General features: G+C 44.4%; 1 protein-coding gene across 2 annotated transcripts in view; it reads left to right on the forward strand.

Moving 5' to 3' along the window:
- Positions 1-15,547, forward strand: part of Arnt2 (aryl hydrocarbon receptor nuclear translocator 2) — a 162,764-nt gene that overhangs the window by 106,889 nt on the left and 40,328 nt on the right. For both annotated transcript variants that reach the window (XM_052159345.1, XM_052159336.1), the window contains exon 9: positions 14,911-14,987. In XM_052159345.1, coding sequence (XP_052015305.1) covers positions 14,911-14,987 — 77 coding nt within the window. The remainder of the gene's footprint in view (positions 1-14,910; positions 14,988-15,547) is intronic.

Here is a 15,547-nt window from a genome sequence, read left to right on the forward strand (position 1 = left end):
TGCCCCTTTCCTGGGGCTCCAGACCCATGATCTCACATGAGTATGGTAAAACTCACCAGGCCCCGTGGGCGGGGAGAAAAGAGGCTGTGGCCCAAGAAGCGGGCAGTGGCTGCACCTAGAGATGAGTTCCCCTGGATCTGCGTGTGTCTCAGGACTGTTAGTGTTAGCTTATTTGAGGCATTAGGACTTACTCTTTGCCTTAAACATTGGCCTTTGAAACTGCCACATAAGGAATGGTTGGAGGACCAACTGAAGAGTACACATGGAGGGACCCATGGCTCCAGCCACATATGTAGAGGATGGCCTTGTTGGACATCAGTGAAAGGAGAGGCCCGTGGTCCTATGAAGGCTTGATGCCCCAGGGTAGGGGAATGCCAGGACAGGGAAGTGGGAGCAGGGGGAGGTGGGATGGGATAGGGGGTTTTTGGAGGGGAAAAGAGGAAAGGGGATAACATTTTAAATGTAAATAAGGAAAATATCTAATAAAAAAAAAAAAGGGAATGGTTGGAGGAGCCAGGGTGTTTCACTTAGAGAAAATGAGACATGATTTCTGTCTGCAAGTATTTGAGGGGGTGTCATATGAAGAAGGAATTAGTCTCAGGGTAGTTCCAGAAGGCACAACTTGGAGCAAAAGAGGAAAGTTACAGAAGAGAGAGGTGAGTCAGGGGCATGAAAGGACATTAAAGATACAACAGACCCATTAAGCTGTGGGAAAAGACAGTTTTCAAGGTTAATCAGAACTGTACATCCAAACAATTTGATGCCATTCTAGTGCACCAAAGAGCAAAAAGGCAAATGAAAAGTAAAGAAAACATCCTTTGGCGCTGCTGTTAGGAATGTAAACGAGTCAGAAGCTTGAGTAGACTGCAGTGTGTATCAGACATTTGACAACGTGTAACTTACAACACAGCACTCAGATTGGTGGGAATGTATCCTAACAAACTGACTAGAGATGTCTGTATACTGTGTTCTTAATCACCTTGAACACTTGTGAAAGTTCCAAATGAATCTGAATGGCACTGGTAGAGAACTGGATAACATAAATGTGGAAACTATACACCAGCACACTGGACAGACATTAACAAGCACATGTGCTAGTCAGTGATGCTTGAGAACAAAATAAAGTGTAAACAATTGTTTTTAAATGGCCATGAGACATATACATCTCATTTTTAAAATTATGAATGTGCCGGGCAGTGGTGATGCACACCTTTAATCCCAGCACTGAGGAGGCAGAGGCAGGCGGGTTTCTGAGTTTGACACCAGCCTAGTCTACAGAGTAAGTTCCAGGATAGCCAGGGCTACACAGAGAAACCCTGTCTCAAAAATACAAAAGAAAAATTATAAATGAATAAAGCATACATGTGTGTTAAAACTGGGATAGTAATCATTTATTTCTGTCTATGGATTGTTGGAACATTTTCTTTTCTGTTCATGTCCACATTTTCCCCATGTTTTACTTGATTTTAATAATAAGAGAAAATGATGTTTTGAGACATAAATCTGAACTTTCAAAGATGGTATTCTAGATGATCAGCTTATATGGTTCCAGGGAACTTGTAAGAACATCATTGTCTGCCTTTTGAGTCTGCTCTTGTACTGGGTGTTTCTGTGAAGACAGAGGTTCTAGAGAAGACGGCCATTTTCCTGCATTGTGACTCATGCACTCATACAGGGACTTAGTTGCCCCTTCTGCCTTGTTCCGTGGCTGCCGAGACTTTTTCTTTATTAATAGCTGCATTCTTAGCACATATAACTAATTCTGCCTCACTGTACACATCCTACAAGACCCCAGGGCAGATGCTATGTTCATCTTCTCACACCCATCGATCGGAAGGCTGGCCGAGTGGGTGTGTGGATGGACAGGATGGGTGAGTGGGAGGGTGGTGGATAAAGAAAGGCTCTTGAAATGAAAAAATGGTGAATCTAGAGGGGTGCCTTGTGAAGTCAGTTCTTGCTAGAGTTTCTAAGTTTAGGAAAGTCAGTTTTGTGGAACTCTTTTGAGATGGTTAGTGACAGAGACAGTTGTGTGGCTTGGATGAGTGGTAAACTGAAAGCATGACTCTCTTACCCCTTCATAAGGTCACAGAGTTGGAGTACTGGAGTAGCAAACAGCACACTGTAAGGACTATCAGATGCCTTTTAAAGTTACAGTGCTAGCTCTGCTTGCTCACATGCTCTGCAATTATAAACAATGACTAAGTTATGGAAATGAAGATTTATGGCAGCTAACTAAAGTCACTATAAATATGAAAAGCCAAGCTCAAGAAAAAAGGTTAGGAACCAAGGAGGACTTTGCAATGCAAATGAGAGCTGTATGCACAGATTCCCTGACAGTGACTTATCACATGTGAATCCTCTTCTTCCTGCCTATCTATGGTATACAGACCTCAAAGTAGATTCTGGTGTATTCCAGAAGTCCTTTCTCTAGCTTAGTAACCTTCCTAATTAGCATCTTGCACTATACCAGTTTAGTATTTGGAGTGGGACTAAGAGGCATTAAGTTAGTTCCCTTGTCTCATCATGCAGTTATTTAGTTAGTAACTATTCATGACAAGGTACATTTTATGCGTTCAGGGTGTATTCAGAGGCTGAAGAACACTACATTTCCAGAAATGTGACTTATTTCCACCCAGTGTCACCACCCAGCACCTGGCCTTTCATAGAGGCATCCTTAGATGTCGTTTCTACAGTGGAGGTGTGACTTATCACCTAGCACACCATGTAGAATGCCTGGCTACCTGACAGAATGGCTGCACAAGAGAGCCAAGGCCTGACCCAGGGTACGAAGTTTGACTCAGGGCTCGTGACTTACCCCTGGGACAATCTAGATCTTGAAAGTGTTGGGCACTCATTAGTGAGGTGGGTGTCTTTTTTCTCACTTTGTGGCTGACTTTCAGTAAGTCATGGCCACAGCATGCCACAGGCTTGAGGTTATTTTGCAGTTCTGGCCAGAAGCCTCTGGGGTCAGGCCAGTGCTCATACTTCAGCCGACAGCTCGGCTCTGCCGTGAGCTCATCTCCAACAGCTCTGGGTTTCTGGCAGTTTGCTTCTTGAATGCGGTTCGTTTTTCTACCGTGTGAAAGTCTCCAAAATTCGCTTTCTGGTATTGAGGCCACTAAGTCACAAGTCATGGCTGCACCCCCATGCTTCCTAGCCACCCTACCCTGCCCATATGTGGCATGCTCAGGATCTCTCTAGAATCAAAGCCACCACATTAGCTTCTGAGATGTCGAATAACTGTCACCATCTTCTGGTTTTTCATTCTCGGGCAGGATGAAACTCCTCTTCCTGATCCTTCTATAGATGGTTTCTGAGCTCCACTACAAATGAGTTTCTTTGTGAGGTCCTGGGGATCCGGAGGTGAAGCTGACGTGGTGCCTGCTCACAGTGCAGTGGAGGGGACAGACTTCCACGTCAGACAGACGCAAAGCCTCAAGTCAACTGATGGGATATGCCAAGCTAAGCTTGTCTAGCCTGCATGCCACTAGCCTGGTGAGCAGAGAAACAGAGTAGCCCTGAGATGGACCACAGGGTAAAGAGAAAGACTTCACTAGATAACGGTCACATTGTAACAAGGGAAAAAAATCATAGGCAGCGGAGGTCTGAACAGTAGTACCTGTCATTGGGAAGACTTCGAGAGCTGCACTCAGTGAAAAGTCCTTGACCTGATTTATGTATTTAATTTTCATAAAAACCCATAAGGATGAGTTGCAGACATCCTTATTGCCTAGTTTCTAGACTCCTAAAGACAGCATTGTGAAGCAGTTAGCCCAGCACATGCAGCTAGGAAAGGCTTAAGGTTGGGTCATACACCCGGACATCTTGGTGCATTCACTGTTTTACTCGGCCTTCTCCATGCAGGAAGGAGATACTAACTAGGGGTGGGGGGGTGGGTGAAGCACAGGGGTAGCATTAGATAACTTATGGTTACCCTAATTAGGCTTTCTAGTGCACCAGAGACACCATGACCACCGAAGCTCTTATTGAAGAAAACATTTAATCGGGCTTGTTCAGAGGTTAAGCCCACTAATGGCATGGCAGGAAGCATGGTGCTGTGCAGGCAGTGACTGTGCTGAAGGAGAAGCTGAGAGTTCTACATCTTGAACTGTAGAAAGCAGGAAGAGACAGTCACACTAGACTGGCTTGAGCATCTGAGACCCACCCCGGGTGACATACCTACTCCAAGTGGCACTCTCCATGGCCCTGTGGGGGACATTTTTATTCAAACCACCACGGGGCTGGAATACTAATCCCAAGAGCTTGGACCCCTCTCTGCATCTTCTGTAAAGGGTTTTGGAGAGTAGTCTGTTAACTAGATGGGATGTGCTTGAAGGCCGGGGTGGGAGGGGGTGGGGAGAACCAGTGAAGACCATACGTCTTCATTCATATGAAGCACCTTCAGTGCTTATCTCTCCCCTGGGGAGCAGATGGAGCTGAAGGAGGACACTACGCTGGTGTGAGTGTGTGAGGAAGCTACAGGTGGCAGATGTGGCAGTGGCCAAGGCCTACAGGAGGCAGGTGGTCAAGCTACGGCTCACACCCAGAAGTCTGACTGCAGTCTGTGTGCTCACACATCGTTACTAAGCGTGGCTGGCTTCTCCTACTCCTCAAATAGTGGACCCGTCACTTTGGGCTTTTGACTGGAATTTGCTTGTCAGCTCTTTGGTCATTGTTATATTATGCCATCTATTTATATACTGTTATCTATATGCCTGTCATCTGTCGTGTGTCAGGTCTGTCTCTCAAATCTATCATCTGCCTGTCAAATCTATCATCCATCTTCTACCGTCTATCAAAACTGCTATCTATGTAGTTCGGCACACCTGTGCATGATGGCAACACTTATTAGACTCAGTGGGTTATTCTTAAAAAAGAGAGAAGCAAGGCATAGTGGTGCGTGCCTTTAATTCCCGTAATAAGCAGGCAGAGGCTAATGGATCTCTGTGAGTTCCAGGGCAGCCAAAGCTACACAGCTCACTGTCCTGTCTCAAAATGAAAAAAAATCCATTTAATTTAATATAAGAAGATGTGAGGTTGGGAAGGGGATGTTGGAGGGGAGTCCAAGAGAAGTTGGGAGTGAATATGTTCAAAATACATGTATATGTGTGTGAAATTCTCAAAAGAACAAATTAAAATACACTCTAAAAATTGTTGATTATCACCTATCATTTCTTTGTCACCCATCTATAACTTTCTCTGCCATCATATTTATCTCTCAAGCCTATGATTATCTTTCAGAACCCTCCCCTATCCTCTGTCATCTCTCTTTCTGTCACTTATGTGTTACCTGAGGTTGGTCAGGTACTGAGCAGACCACAGTGGTTGTGTTGTTCTCCCTGTCTTTCTCTATACCATGACGCTGGCATTATTTTGTCCATTTCACCATGCCAAGATGAGTCTCCCAATAATTACCATCTGAAAGGGTTGACAGGTCTCACACTCCTGAATCCCTTCAGTTTGAGGATTTTCTCACTGCCTTGTACACTTGCAAATAGAATTCTTGAAGTCACAGGTTTTCCAGGAAGACACTTCTCCAGCATCTTTAGCAGTTAGTTTCTAATTTCTGATGTATGATGGCCAAGTCTGCCTTGTCTCTCCTTTCAGAATCTCCCCCTTTTCCATTATAACACAAGTAGATTGTTTTCCCGACCACCTAGAACTCAGTGTTTGTTCAGGTATGCTAGTGGGGTTGTTTTAGCTCATTTAATGAATGGGCTGGTTCAGCCTGCATGGGGCACCAGCTGTCCCTGTGAAGAGGTGACATTCAGGCTTCAGAGTCACCCCTATGTCTCTGTTCATACCTCAAGTCCCACAGTCATCTCCTGTCTCTTCTTTGGCCCCTATTAGATTAGATTTTTGTTCTTCATACAAAGTTCTTGAACTTCTTGCCCTGAAGTTGATATCTTTATGCAAATATCGCATCCTCTAGACTCTCAGAGAATCAACTTTAGATTTTTCTCTTTCTTATGAAGCAATTGGAAAGAACTGCTCTGGTTCCTTACCTTGGTGTCCACTTTGTCACATGCTTCCCACTTCTATGTAACTTAACTTAGACATGTTATTGTGTGATGGTCCATTCTGAGAGCTGACAGTTGTGCCATCATCCATTGCAGAGGTTTTCGAAAAACCTGAGTAACCTTGGCAAGGACAGAAGAGGAATGTTGGGCTTCGCTGCAGTCTTAGGAACACCTGAACAAAGTTTCACCTGCCTGTTCCCAGGGCCACGGATGGAGTGGCAGGTTACAAGTCACACATAGCCCCAGAGAGTCTTAGAAATCTTCAGCCATGTGGTTTCCTAGGAGACCCAGGTGCTTCCCTGAGGCTTGCCCTTTTTCTGGACTCATCTGAAGTCAAGTTTATTCTGTCCTTATTACTGTTCTGGTGCAAACCTTCCAATCCTCCGCCGGCAGTTACAGGGACTAGGGTTCCCCATTGTATCCTTCCTCGATGCCTGATCGTGCATCCTAAAACTGCCTCACCCTTGCTCACCTTCCCCAGTTTCCAGCACTGGGATATACTTCTTCCTATGTTGAGCCCTGGAACCTTTCATTGTAATTTGGAAGGGACAAGTAGGCACCAAAACATCAGTTATACCCATAAGCCTTTTAGGCTAAACTACTTTTAGGGTTTCCAGGCAAGATCCCTGAAATACAAGATATCCATGGGTCAACTTTTTTTTTTTTTTCAAAATTATCCACCAAGATAAAAGTCACTAGACTGCAACAAAGGGATTCCATTCAATCCACTGGGAAACTTCGCGCTCTGCATTTCTCTTCTGGCAAAAGGCACTCGTTGACACAGCATAGTGCAGTCTCTGAGAAGCCTACGGTGATGAAACCACTTTATCTTTATTGAGACTGTTTCCCAAATGTGTTTTTGCAAAAGTAAATTTTTCCTAAAGTTTACAAATGCTCCCCAGGGAAAGCTTTGGCAGGATGCCGTGAGCAAGTGCTCTGGGTTACTTGCAGCCAGAAGACAGTTGTTCCCCTTCTGCCTTTTGTTTTGTGAAATATAAAAATATGTCTTAATTCACATGAGGTGGTGAAGGCCAAGGACAACCTCTTTCCAGAGAGACTGAAAAACAAGGCCACTTTCCACTTTGTCTGCACTGGGTTCCTGTAATCCTTGGTGAGGAATGAAGAGGCCTCCCTGGCCAGTGCTGACTCCCCTGCCACAGCAGTTTCCAGGTCCGTCTCATTTGCACTGTTTATATTCTCCAGATTTATTTCTCGCTGGCAGGAGGGAAGAGGCTATCCAAGGAGGGCGTTGTAGTTTAATATGAGGTGAAATGAGCTTGTGAAGCTGATGAGGGAATCACTAAAATCTGTTAGAATAGTTGCAGTTATCCTGTTCATATTAAAAAGCACTTTGCAATTCTGCCAGGACGCGCTCCCTCCTGACTTCTCTCTGCCCACTCTGGCATTCAGCAGTGGCCGTGTGGCCCGTCTCCAGGAGCTGTTCTGCTCCCCGTGGTACTGTTAAGCACATGGCATTGGAATGAACTAGGTCTGTTTTCCCCATCACGATGGTGAACTCTGGAACAGGTTCTCCTTTCTCTGCAGCAGAGTGCTGCCCTCCTGCTTGGTGCTCCTACCTACAGCCTGTCACAGCCAGAGAGCCTGGGGTACCACCAGCCAGCGCCTCCAGTCCTGTGCTGCATTTAGACAGAGATCAGCACAGGGAGACCTAGCTCAGCCACCAGGATGACCCTACCTCCTCTCCCAGTGCCAAGGGTGCCATAGCTGAAGTCATCCTGGTTGCATAAGAAAATATTCCAAGTAAAGAGCAAACCAGTAAGCAGCATGCCTCCAGGACCTATGCCCCTTACACTAGGTTCCTGCCTTGGTTTCCCCTGATGATAGAATCTGATCTGTAAGCTAAGTCCTTTCCTCACCAGGCTGCTTTTCTCTCATGGTGTTTATCGTATATAGGTTAACAGTAGCAAACTAGGACGTTGGGTGTCTTTGTTAGGGTTTCTGTTGCTGTGAAGAGACACTTCGTCCATGGCAACTCTTCTAAAGGGAAACATTTAATTGGAGGCTGGCTTACAGTTCAGCAGTATAGTCCATTATGGTCATGGCGGGAAGCATGACAGAGTGCACACAGACATGGTGCTGGAGTGGTGGCTTAGAGTTCCACATCTGGATCTTCAGGCAGCAGGAAGTGGGAGTGACACTGGACCTGGCTTGGCATCTGAAACCTCAAAGCTCACCCCCAGTGATACACTTCCTCCGTAGGGCTACACCTCCAACAGTGCGACTTCCTGATTCTAAGGAGCCGGTCTCATCCAAGCCACCACACTGTGTGCTGAGTCTTTGCACCATGTACAATGTTGACTCGTACATTCCCCCCACCAAATGCCTACGTAGGCACTATAGAATAAGGGTATTTAGACTCATGTCACATGATAAGTGTGACTCATTTTTCCTGAAATTCAGAGGGCCGTAGGCTTTTGCTATCAGCGGCAGAGTCATAATTCTGCTCATATTAATAAAGTCATAAAGCCCATTATTAATGACCATTAAGCCATACACTGTACATAGGGATATCTTCCTTGGTTCCAACTATGTTGGAAGCACAGTGGCCATTTTCTTTAAAGAATCTTTCCCTGAACCCTTTGGCCTCCAATGAGTTCATTATTGGGCCTGCTGAAAGACTGCCTGTGTCTCTACCATTGTTTTAAATGTGAATGGTTGCCCCTCCTCAAAGAATAACTCACTAGGCTCACCTATTGAGTTCTGATAATTATCTCCAATAGATGCAGTTGTCAACTCTTTGTACTCAGACCATACATCACTTTCTAGAAGATCTTTGTAAATTACCAGAGGCTGCAGGCAGAGCAGAAAGATACTGGCACCAAGCTACCCTGCAGCAAAGAGTCAATACACCCTCCTACAGTCACACAGCCCTCCTCACAGTCACCTTCCCTGCTGAGCAGGTCACCATCTCAGATCTTGAGAGGCTATCACAGGAGCAAGCTCTAGCATCATTTCCACAGGTGGCACTGGAGGACTGTGAAGTTGCTGACCCACAGGAGCTTTGATATCCAAAATAAAACAATGATAGAGCAGGGTACGAGGAGAGAGAGAGATCTTGAAGTGGATGTCGGGAAGTGTTAAAAGAAAAGAGACTGTTGAGCCTAAGTCATAAGAGAGTTACCTTGCAGCAGTCCCATAGTAGGAGTGCCGGAAGTAGATCACCGGGGAAATGAGGGTTGTCATAATGAAGGAGGTACCAAGGGACAGGAGAGATAATAGACCCTGCAGGTCATCTGGCGTGGTCAGGGCCTTCCCGTGAGAAAGCACCATTCCCAGGGCTGAGCAGATGACGGTTCCAGCATCGGTTGGTTTGGGAGAGGTAAGCTGGGCAGTGGGGGCCAATCCTGATGAACATAGAAAGTGTGCGCCATGGTGGTGAGAGGGGCAGTGGGTGTGAGGCCTCTGTAGGAGAGGAGGAGAGCAGAGGCTGGCGTCCAGGGACTGAGAGAGCTGGTGCACCAAGGGCACAGGAGTTCTGGTGTCGCCTAGGCAGATGGACGGCAGAAGGACAGCTGTCTAGAAGCAGGAGATAAGGGAGAAGCTAGTAAAACTCATTGCAGTGTGAGCATCCCATACACAGTAGCAGAAGCCCCTCGGCTTTCCTTAGGAAAGGGCCACTGTGTTCCCCGTGGAAACCACATCGCTCATGCTGGAATGATAATTCAAACTCAGAATTATATGATGGAGAATCTGAAAGGCTTCAGGTGTTCCCCAATTTTCTTTCTCCACAGAGAGGTGAGGTGCAGAGCTAGATAGCCATTACGCCCTCGTTTTGGTTAACCCACTAAACTTACCAAGTCTGCTGTGAAGATAGCCATGTTTACAGGTCTGCACTTCCTAGAAATGAAGTTTTGGCATTCAAGTCTGAATCTAACAGCAGAATGCTAAGTAGTAGCCATCAAATCAGCCCAGGGAAGGTGCTTCTCTACCTCACGACGTGGTAGCCATGTATTTGAAAAGAAATGCAGTTTCTCTGTGTAAGGTTTGGGCTAAGCCTCTGCTTCCAGCAGGCACAGGACTCTCCATCTGCTATTTGAAGGGCAGGGCCCTAAGAGTAGATTTCACAACCCACGCCTTTGTTTTTGTGATGCTAGCGAGCACAGGGCATCACAAGAAAATTTCCCCAGTATGGGAAGCCGAGCACCAGGAGCTTATCTTTTTAAAATCAAAATGTACCTTCTTCCTGCCTCGGCCTCCCACGTGCTGGCAGTACAGGCTTCGCCACAGCCATACCCACCTTATTCTGTTCTCTTTAGAAATTTATGAAAACACAGAACATGTTCACTAATAAAATTTGATACAGAAAACCATGCAGGATAAAACTTGCTCAGAAGCTCATTGTGAATTTGTTTAAAGGTTTAAATTAAACAGTAACAATACCCCTTTCTGCCCTGGTCCTTTTCCTGAAAGCCAAATGCCTATCTTCCTAGTATTTTTCTCTTTTTTTAAAAAAAAAAGTAGTTCATATGGCTTCTTTCTTTTACATGACTATATGATATTTCACTAGTCATTCATTCTCCAGCTGGGAGCACGATGCCCATCTCTAGTCTGGGAGCACAATGCCAGCTTGCAAAGCCTACACACTGCAGGGGATTGGCTGTCCGTGAGTGCTGGTGTTTCCAAATGTTAGTTCTAGAAGTAGTACAAAGGTGTTAATTTAAATGCTCAGAGCTATCACCAAAGTATCCTGCAAAAGAGGATGAGAGTGTCCTTTCCCCACTTCCTAACATCTCTGAAAGCTTCCGTCATCCTACAGGCTGTATCAGTCTTATGTTTGGTGTGAACTCAGAAGAGCTGTGACATTTTCAAATGTTCCTTAGTAGTGAATTTCTATGTCCTTTCTGGGCACATGGCATTGAGAGTATTTCACTCTGAATTGCTTATCCATGGCCTGGACTCACTTTCTCCGGGATGATTTGATTTGTGCCTTTTCTGTTTTCTTCTAGGAGATCTTGATACAATTGTGTCCTGATCACTGTCCCTGTTGCTAACATCACCTTCTAACCTGAGGTTACCTTTGACTCTCCTTTCCAGCCCGCAGATTGTCTGGTCTGCTTAAGTGCAAAACCGCATCTATACCTCTCCTCTTTGGGGCATGCAGAGCTCGACATTTAGATGTTCTCTGGATTCTCCAAATATAAGAAATTTTAATGGCCTGGTATAGAGGATGCTGTACTGTTGATTTGTTTGTTTGTTTCTTTCGTTTTCAGCTGTTCGGTTTTGGTTTTGCTCCATAAAAATTATCTGGTGCTGATCCTTCATTTCTCTTTGTATTTATCACTTTTCTGCTGATATAATTCAATAACAAACTATCATTTCACCTTGTATGGTCTATAAAGGTAAACTACTATATTGTGTATAAAAGAAAAGAAAAGCAGTGTCAGTGGCTAAAGATTAAAAGGCCTGGCTCCAGTGAGGGCCCATCGCATGCCTGCTGGGCCAGTAAAGAGATGTGTCCTTAGTTGAGACTACTGGACTGCCATTCCCAGTAGATACAGGATAATTCTTACAGGAGAGACCTTCTTTCTACAGGGGTGCATGAAATCTTCAATTGCTGGCTTAGAGGATGAAGTGTATCTACACCAGACCCCTCCCTGTATTATATTGTTTCTCCTTCCCCCTATCTCTGTGCCACCTGTAGTCACAGAGCCCTTTCATCAGTCTCTGCTGAAACACCTGTCTTCTTTGGGTTCTCCAAAGGGGCATAACTGTATTATGTATTATTAACAAACATACCATCAGCACAGAGCTCAGAATATGTGGGAACCTGGGATAATAATGCTTCCTCCAAGACACACAGATTAATTATAAGTGCCAAGCATGTAAAATCTTTGAGTTCTTGGTCAGTGAAATCCAAGAGAGTCACAAAACAATATAAGCTATTACCCTTGTTTGCATCCCAGGATGTGAAGGTAAGATCCTATTGCTGTAGACACACAGGACTTGGAGGTATCAAACTGAAACTATTCTGATCACCTCCTCTGAAGAGTAATTCAAAGTCCTACAAACTACAATGACGAGCACAGGAAGGTATAACTAAGGGTGCAATAGTGGCACTTATATTTTGGGAATAACCAACAACCACTTAATTGGACATAAGACTCATTCAAAAGGAGGGGATTTATGTCTGTTACTGTAACCCTAGTCAATTACCTGTGGCTAATGAGGTCATGCACCCTAGAGGAAAATCTACTGCCATGTTCCAAAACCAGTATAATTCTCAACTTCATTCTACAGGTCTATCTCTATATGTATAGATAAATGTATCTCTCGCCCATCATCAAAGATGTTTTGTTTTGTTTTTGCTTTGTTTTATTTTGGTTTTGCAGCAGGCAGAGACCATCACAGAAATTCACAGCTGGTCAAAATGCAGAAAACAATTGACTGTGGGCTGACCATCCCCAATTGTTACACCTAGACCACAACCCCTATACCCAAAGCTCAGGGATCATTGCAGAAAAGGGGGTGGAAAGATTGTAAAATCCATGATGTTTCCTATGAGATACTGTCTTCCATCTATGTTAGGAAGTTTCAGGCATGAAATCTTTTTTCAATGAATACTCATTTATTAAGCCCACTCAGGTAAGGGTGGAGCTCAGAAATGTCTGTCCTGGCCATAGATGATACGGAACAGTCCTCATCCAGGACCACATCCTCACTCCCTTCTCTTCTGCTGGGAGCATCTCGGACTTACATCACTTTCTAGAATTACATAATATCCAGAAGGGTAGTAGTAAGCTTGTTCCAAAGTTTGAGTCTTCTCAGAAGCGAGAAAGTGCCTGGCAGTCTCAACTAGTGGAAACCAATTTGTTTTTCTTTCACACACATGAAATCTTAACAATATGGTGGCCTAAACAAGACAGGCACAATGACAACACCAGATGACATCCCAACATGGACGAGGGAATAAATTTAACAATTATAAAAGTACAAGCATACATGGGGAACATTTTGAACACTTCTGAAAAAAACATAAAAAGAGGATGAAATACATACTTAAAATGTTTCTCTGTGCTTGGGGTGGTGAGTCAACATTGTGAAGAGATTGTTCTCCTGAAGGCAAATTATGTTAATCAAACCAATTAATAGTGTCATCAAACTATTTTATGAACTTAAGTAAGTTGATTCTCAGTTTCATGTAGTAAACACATTTAGGAGTAGCCAAGAAAATGCTACAGAGAAACCTTAGCAAACATGAGAACACACAGTAGTGCCTCTGGGATTCAGGTAGTGGAATAGAAGGAGAAGTTCATAATTAGACCCAAGTATGCATTGGGATTTATTGCAAGATTAAAATGGTATCTTCAATCACTGTACTTTAAACAAATATCAGACGGATAACTGAAGAGTCACATACTTGAAGACAAACATCAATATGTATTTCATAAGCTACACAAGAGTAATGGAGTGTCTGAGACATCGAAATGTAAAAGTTGAGGCCAGGAAAGCGCTAGAGGCAAACAAGGAGTCTTTTTAGTCTCTTCATCAGAAATGCCTTTCTAACTGTGGCTCAGACTTAGCCTTGTAAGCAAGTTAGAAGACAAAGGGTCATGGGGAAGAACATATTTACAGGCTCCGTCTGCAGAAACAATGCTTTAAAAGTGAGACTTGGCATGATAGTACCCAGCTATAATCCTATCTCTTGGGAGGTGGAGACAGATAAGAAGTTCAAAGTCTTCCTCAGGTACTTACCAAGTTTGAGGCCATCTTTGGATATAGTAAACCTGTCTCAAAAACAGCATTGGGAATTAGGCAACCAGAATCCCAACAGAACAATGGGGAACAACATGAACGGACAATTCATTAAAACTCAAAATGTAAATCAGTTCTAAACATAAAGCAGTGCTCAAACATAACTATAATTACTCACATGCTAATTAAGACATAGATTCTCACCTGTCAAACTGACAAAAACTGACAGCACATTCTGTTAGTCAAGAACATAGAGAAACAGACTTTCAGACATCAGTGGCTGGAATGCAAACTGATACAGCCCTTCTGGAGGGAATTTAACAAAACAGAAGTATATTTATATTTGACTCAGCAATCCCACTTCTAGAGAACTACCATCCTACAGGTACAATACCAGTGATTTAAAAAATATATACATGCTAGGATGTGCATTGCTTCTAACTGCACACAGCACGGAAAACTCCTCACCATTCACACCACAGGGATGGTCAGATATACGTGGTGTATCAGCACCACTGAGTGCTATGCAGTTCTGAAAAGAAACTGGGGAAGAGTTAGCTCCATGAACAAATCTGGTGGTTTTCCAAGTACAAATGTATGTTTGTGTACATACAGGTACAGGTTTGTGTGCACGTATGTAAGTACATGTATATGCAGGCCAAAGGGCCATCTCAGGTGTCGGCATTCACCTTGTCTCTGTGTTTGTGACAGGGTCTCTCAGTGGCTTAGAACTCAGCACGTAATCTAAACTGGCTAGTTAGTTAGCAATCACCAGGGGATCTGCTCATTTTGCCTTTTCGGTGATGGGATTACAAGTGTGCACCAATAGACACTGGTGCATGACTTTAATCTCAACCCTTAGGAAGCAGGGACAGAAAGAGCTGTGTAAATTTAAGGCCATGCCTACATAGAGATGAATGACTTTCATCTTACCCCCCTTCACTGCCTCTGTGTCATCCATCCACAGATGCAGATGGTGATGTATCATGAAATCATCAGACGCTGTCAGACAAAGGAAGAGGCGGCAGTGTGGGGCTGCAGAGCCACTGGCTGGCTTCCCAGCTCTGAGTGGCAGCAATGAATCTGCATTTTCAGTTGCATGAATGAAATAGTGGGTGCTTTCCCCGCTTAGCCAGTAACGTTGGGCACCTTCATGATGTTACATGTCTCATTTCAGGAATGACCATACCCGAAGAAGACGCTGATGTCGGACAAGGCAGTAAATATTGCCTTGTGGCAATTGGGAGGCTCCAGGTGAGCAAAAACTCTTTTTTGTTTGTTTGTTTTGTTTTTTCCAGACAGGGCTTTTCCTGTGTAGCCCTTGCTGTCCTATGACTCACTCTGTAGAGCAGGCTGGCCTCAACCTCAAGAGATCCACAAGGCTCTGTCTCCAGAGTGCTAGGATGAAAGGCAAACTCAAGAAGCCTGTCTTTTTCATCTTCACTCAGGGCTTGTTTGCTACACAGGACAAGAGACTGAGTTTTGATGCCTCTTCGTTTGGAACTCCTTTGTGCTCAATATTTGTGGGGTTATGTGTCTCACTCTGGGTCAAAACCTGAATTTTAAAAATGTGTAGCACAAGGGATACACTACAGAGACCTTCCTGCGCCGAGGGTTCACAGACCTCTCTCCCACCTACACCAGTCACTGTGGTGGGAACTCACATCCTTGCCAACCACCTCTAAAGTCCCCCGAGGGCCTTGTGGGACAAAGTCCAAGCTCATCATTCCATCCTCCTCTCCTTCCCTTCTCCCCATCTTCCCACATCCTTTTTACCAAACCACATCTTTCCGTTTTCATGAAGCCACCCCATG

Source organism: Apodemus sylvaticus, chromosome 1, assembly GCF_947179515.1.
Source record: "Apodemus sylvaticus chromosome 1, mApoSyl1.1, whole genome shotgun sequence".
In the NCBI taxonomy this organism is placed as follows: domain Eukaryota; kingdom Metazoa; phylum Chordata; class Mammalia; order Rodentia; family Muridae; genus Apodemus; species Apodemus sylvaticus.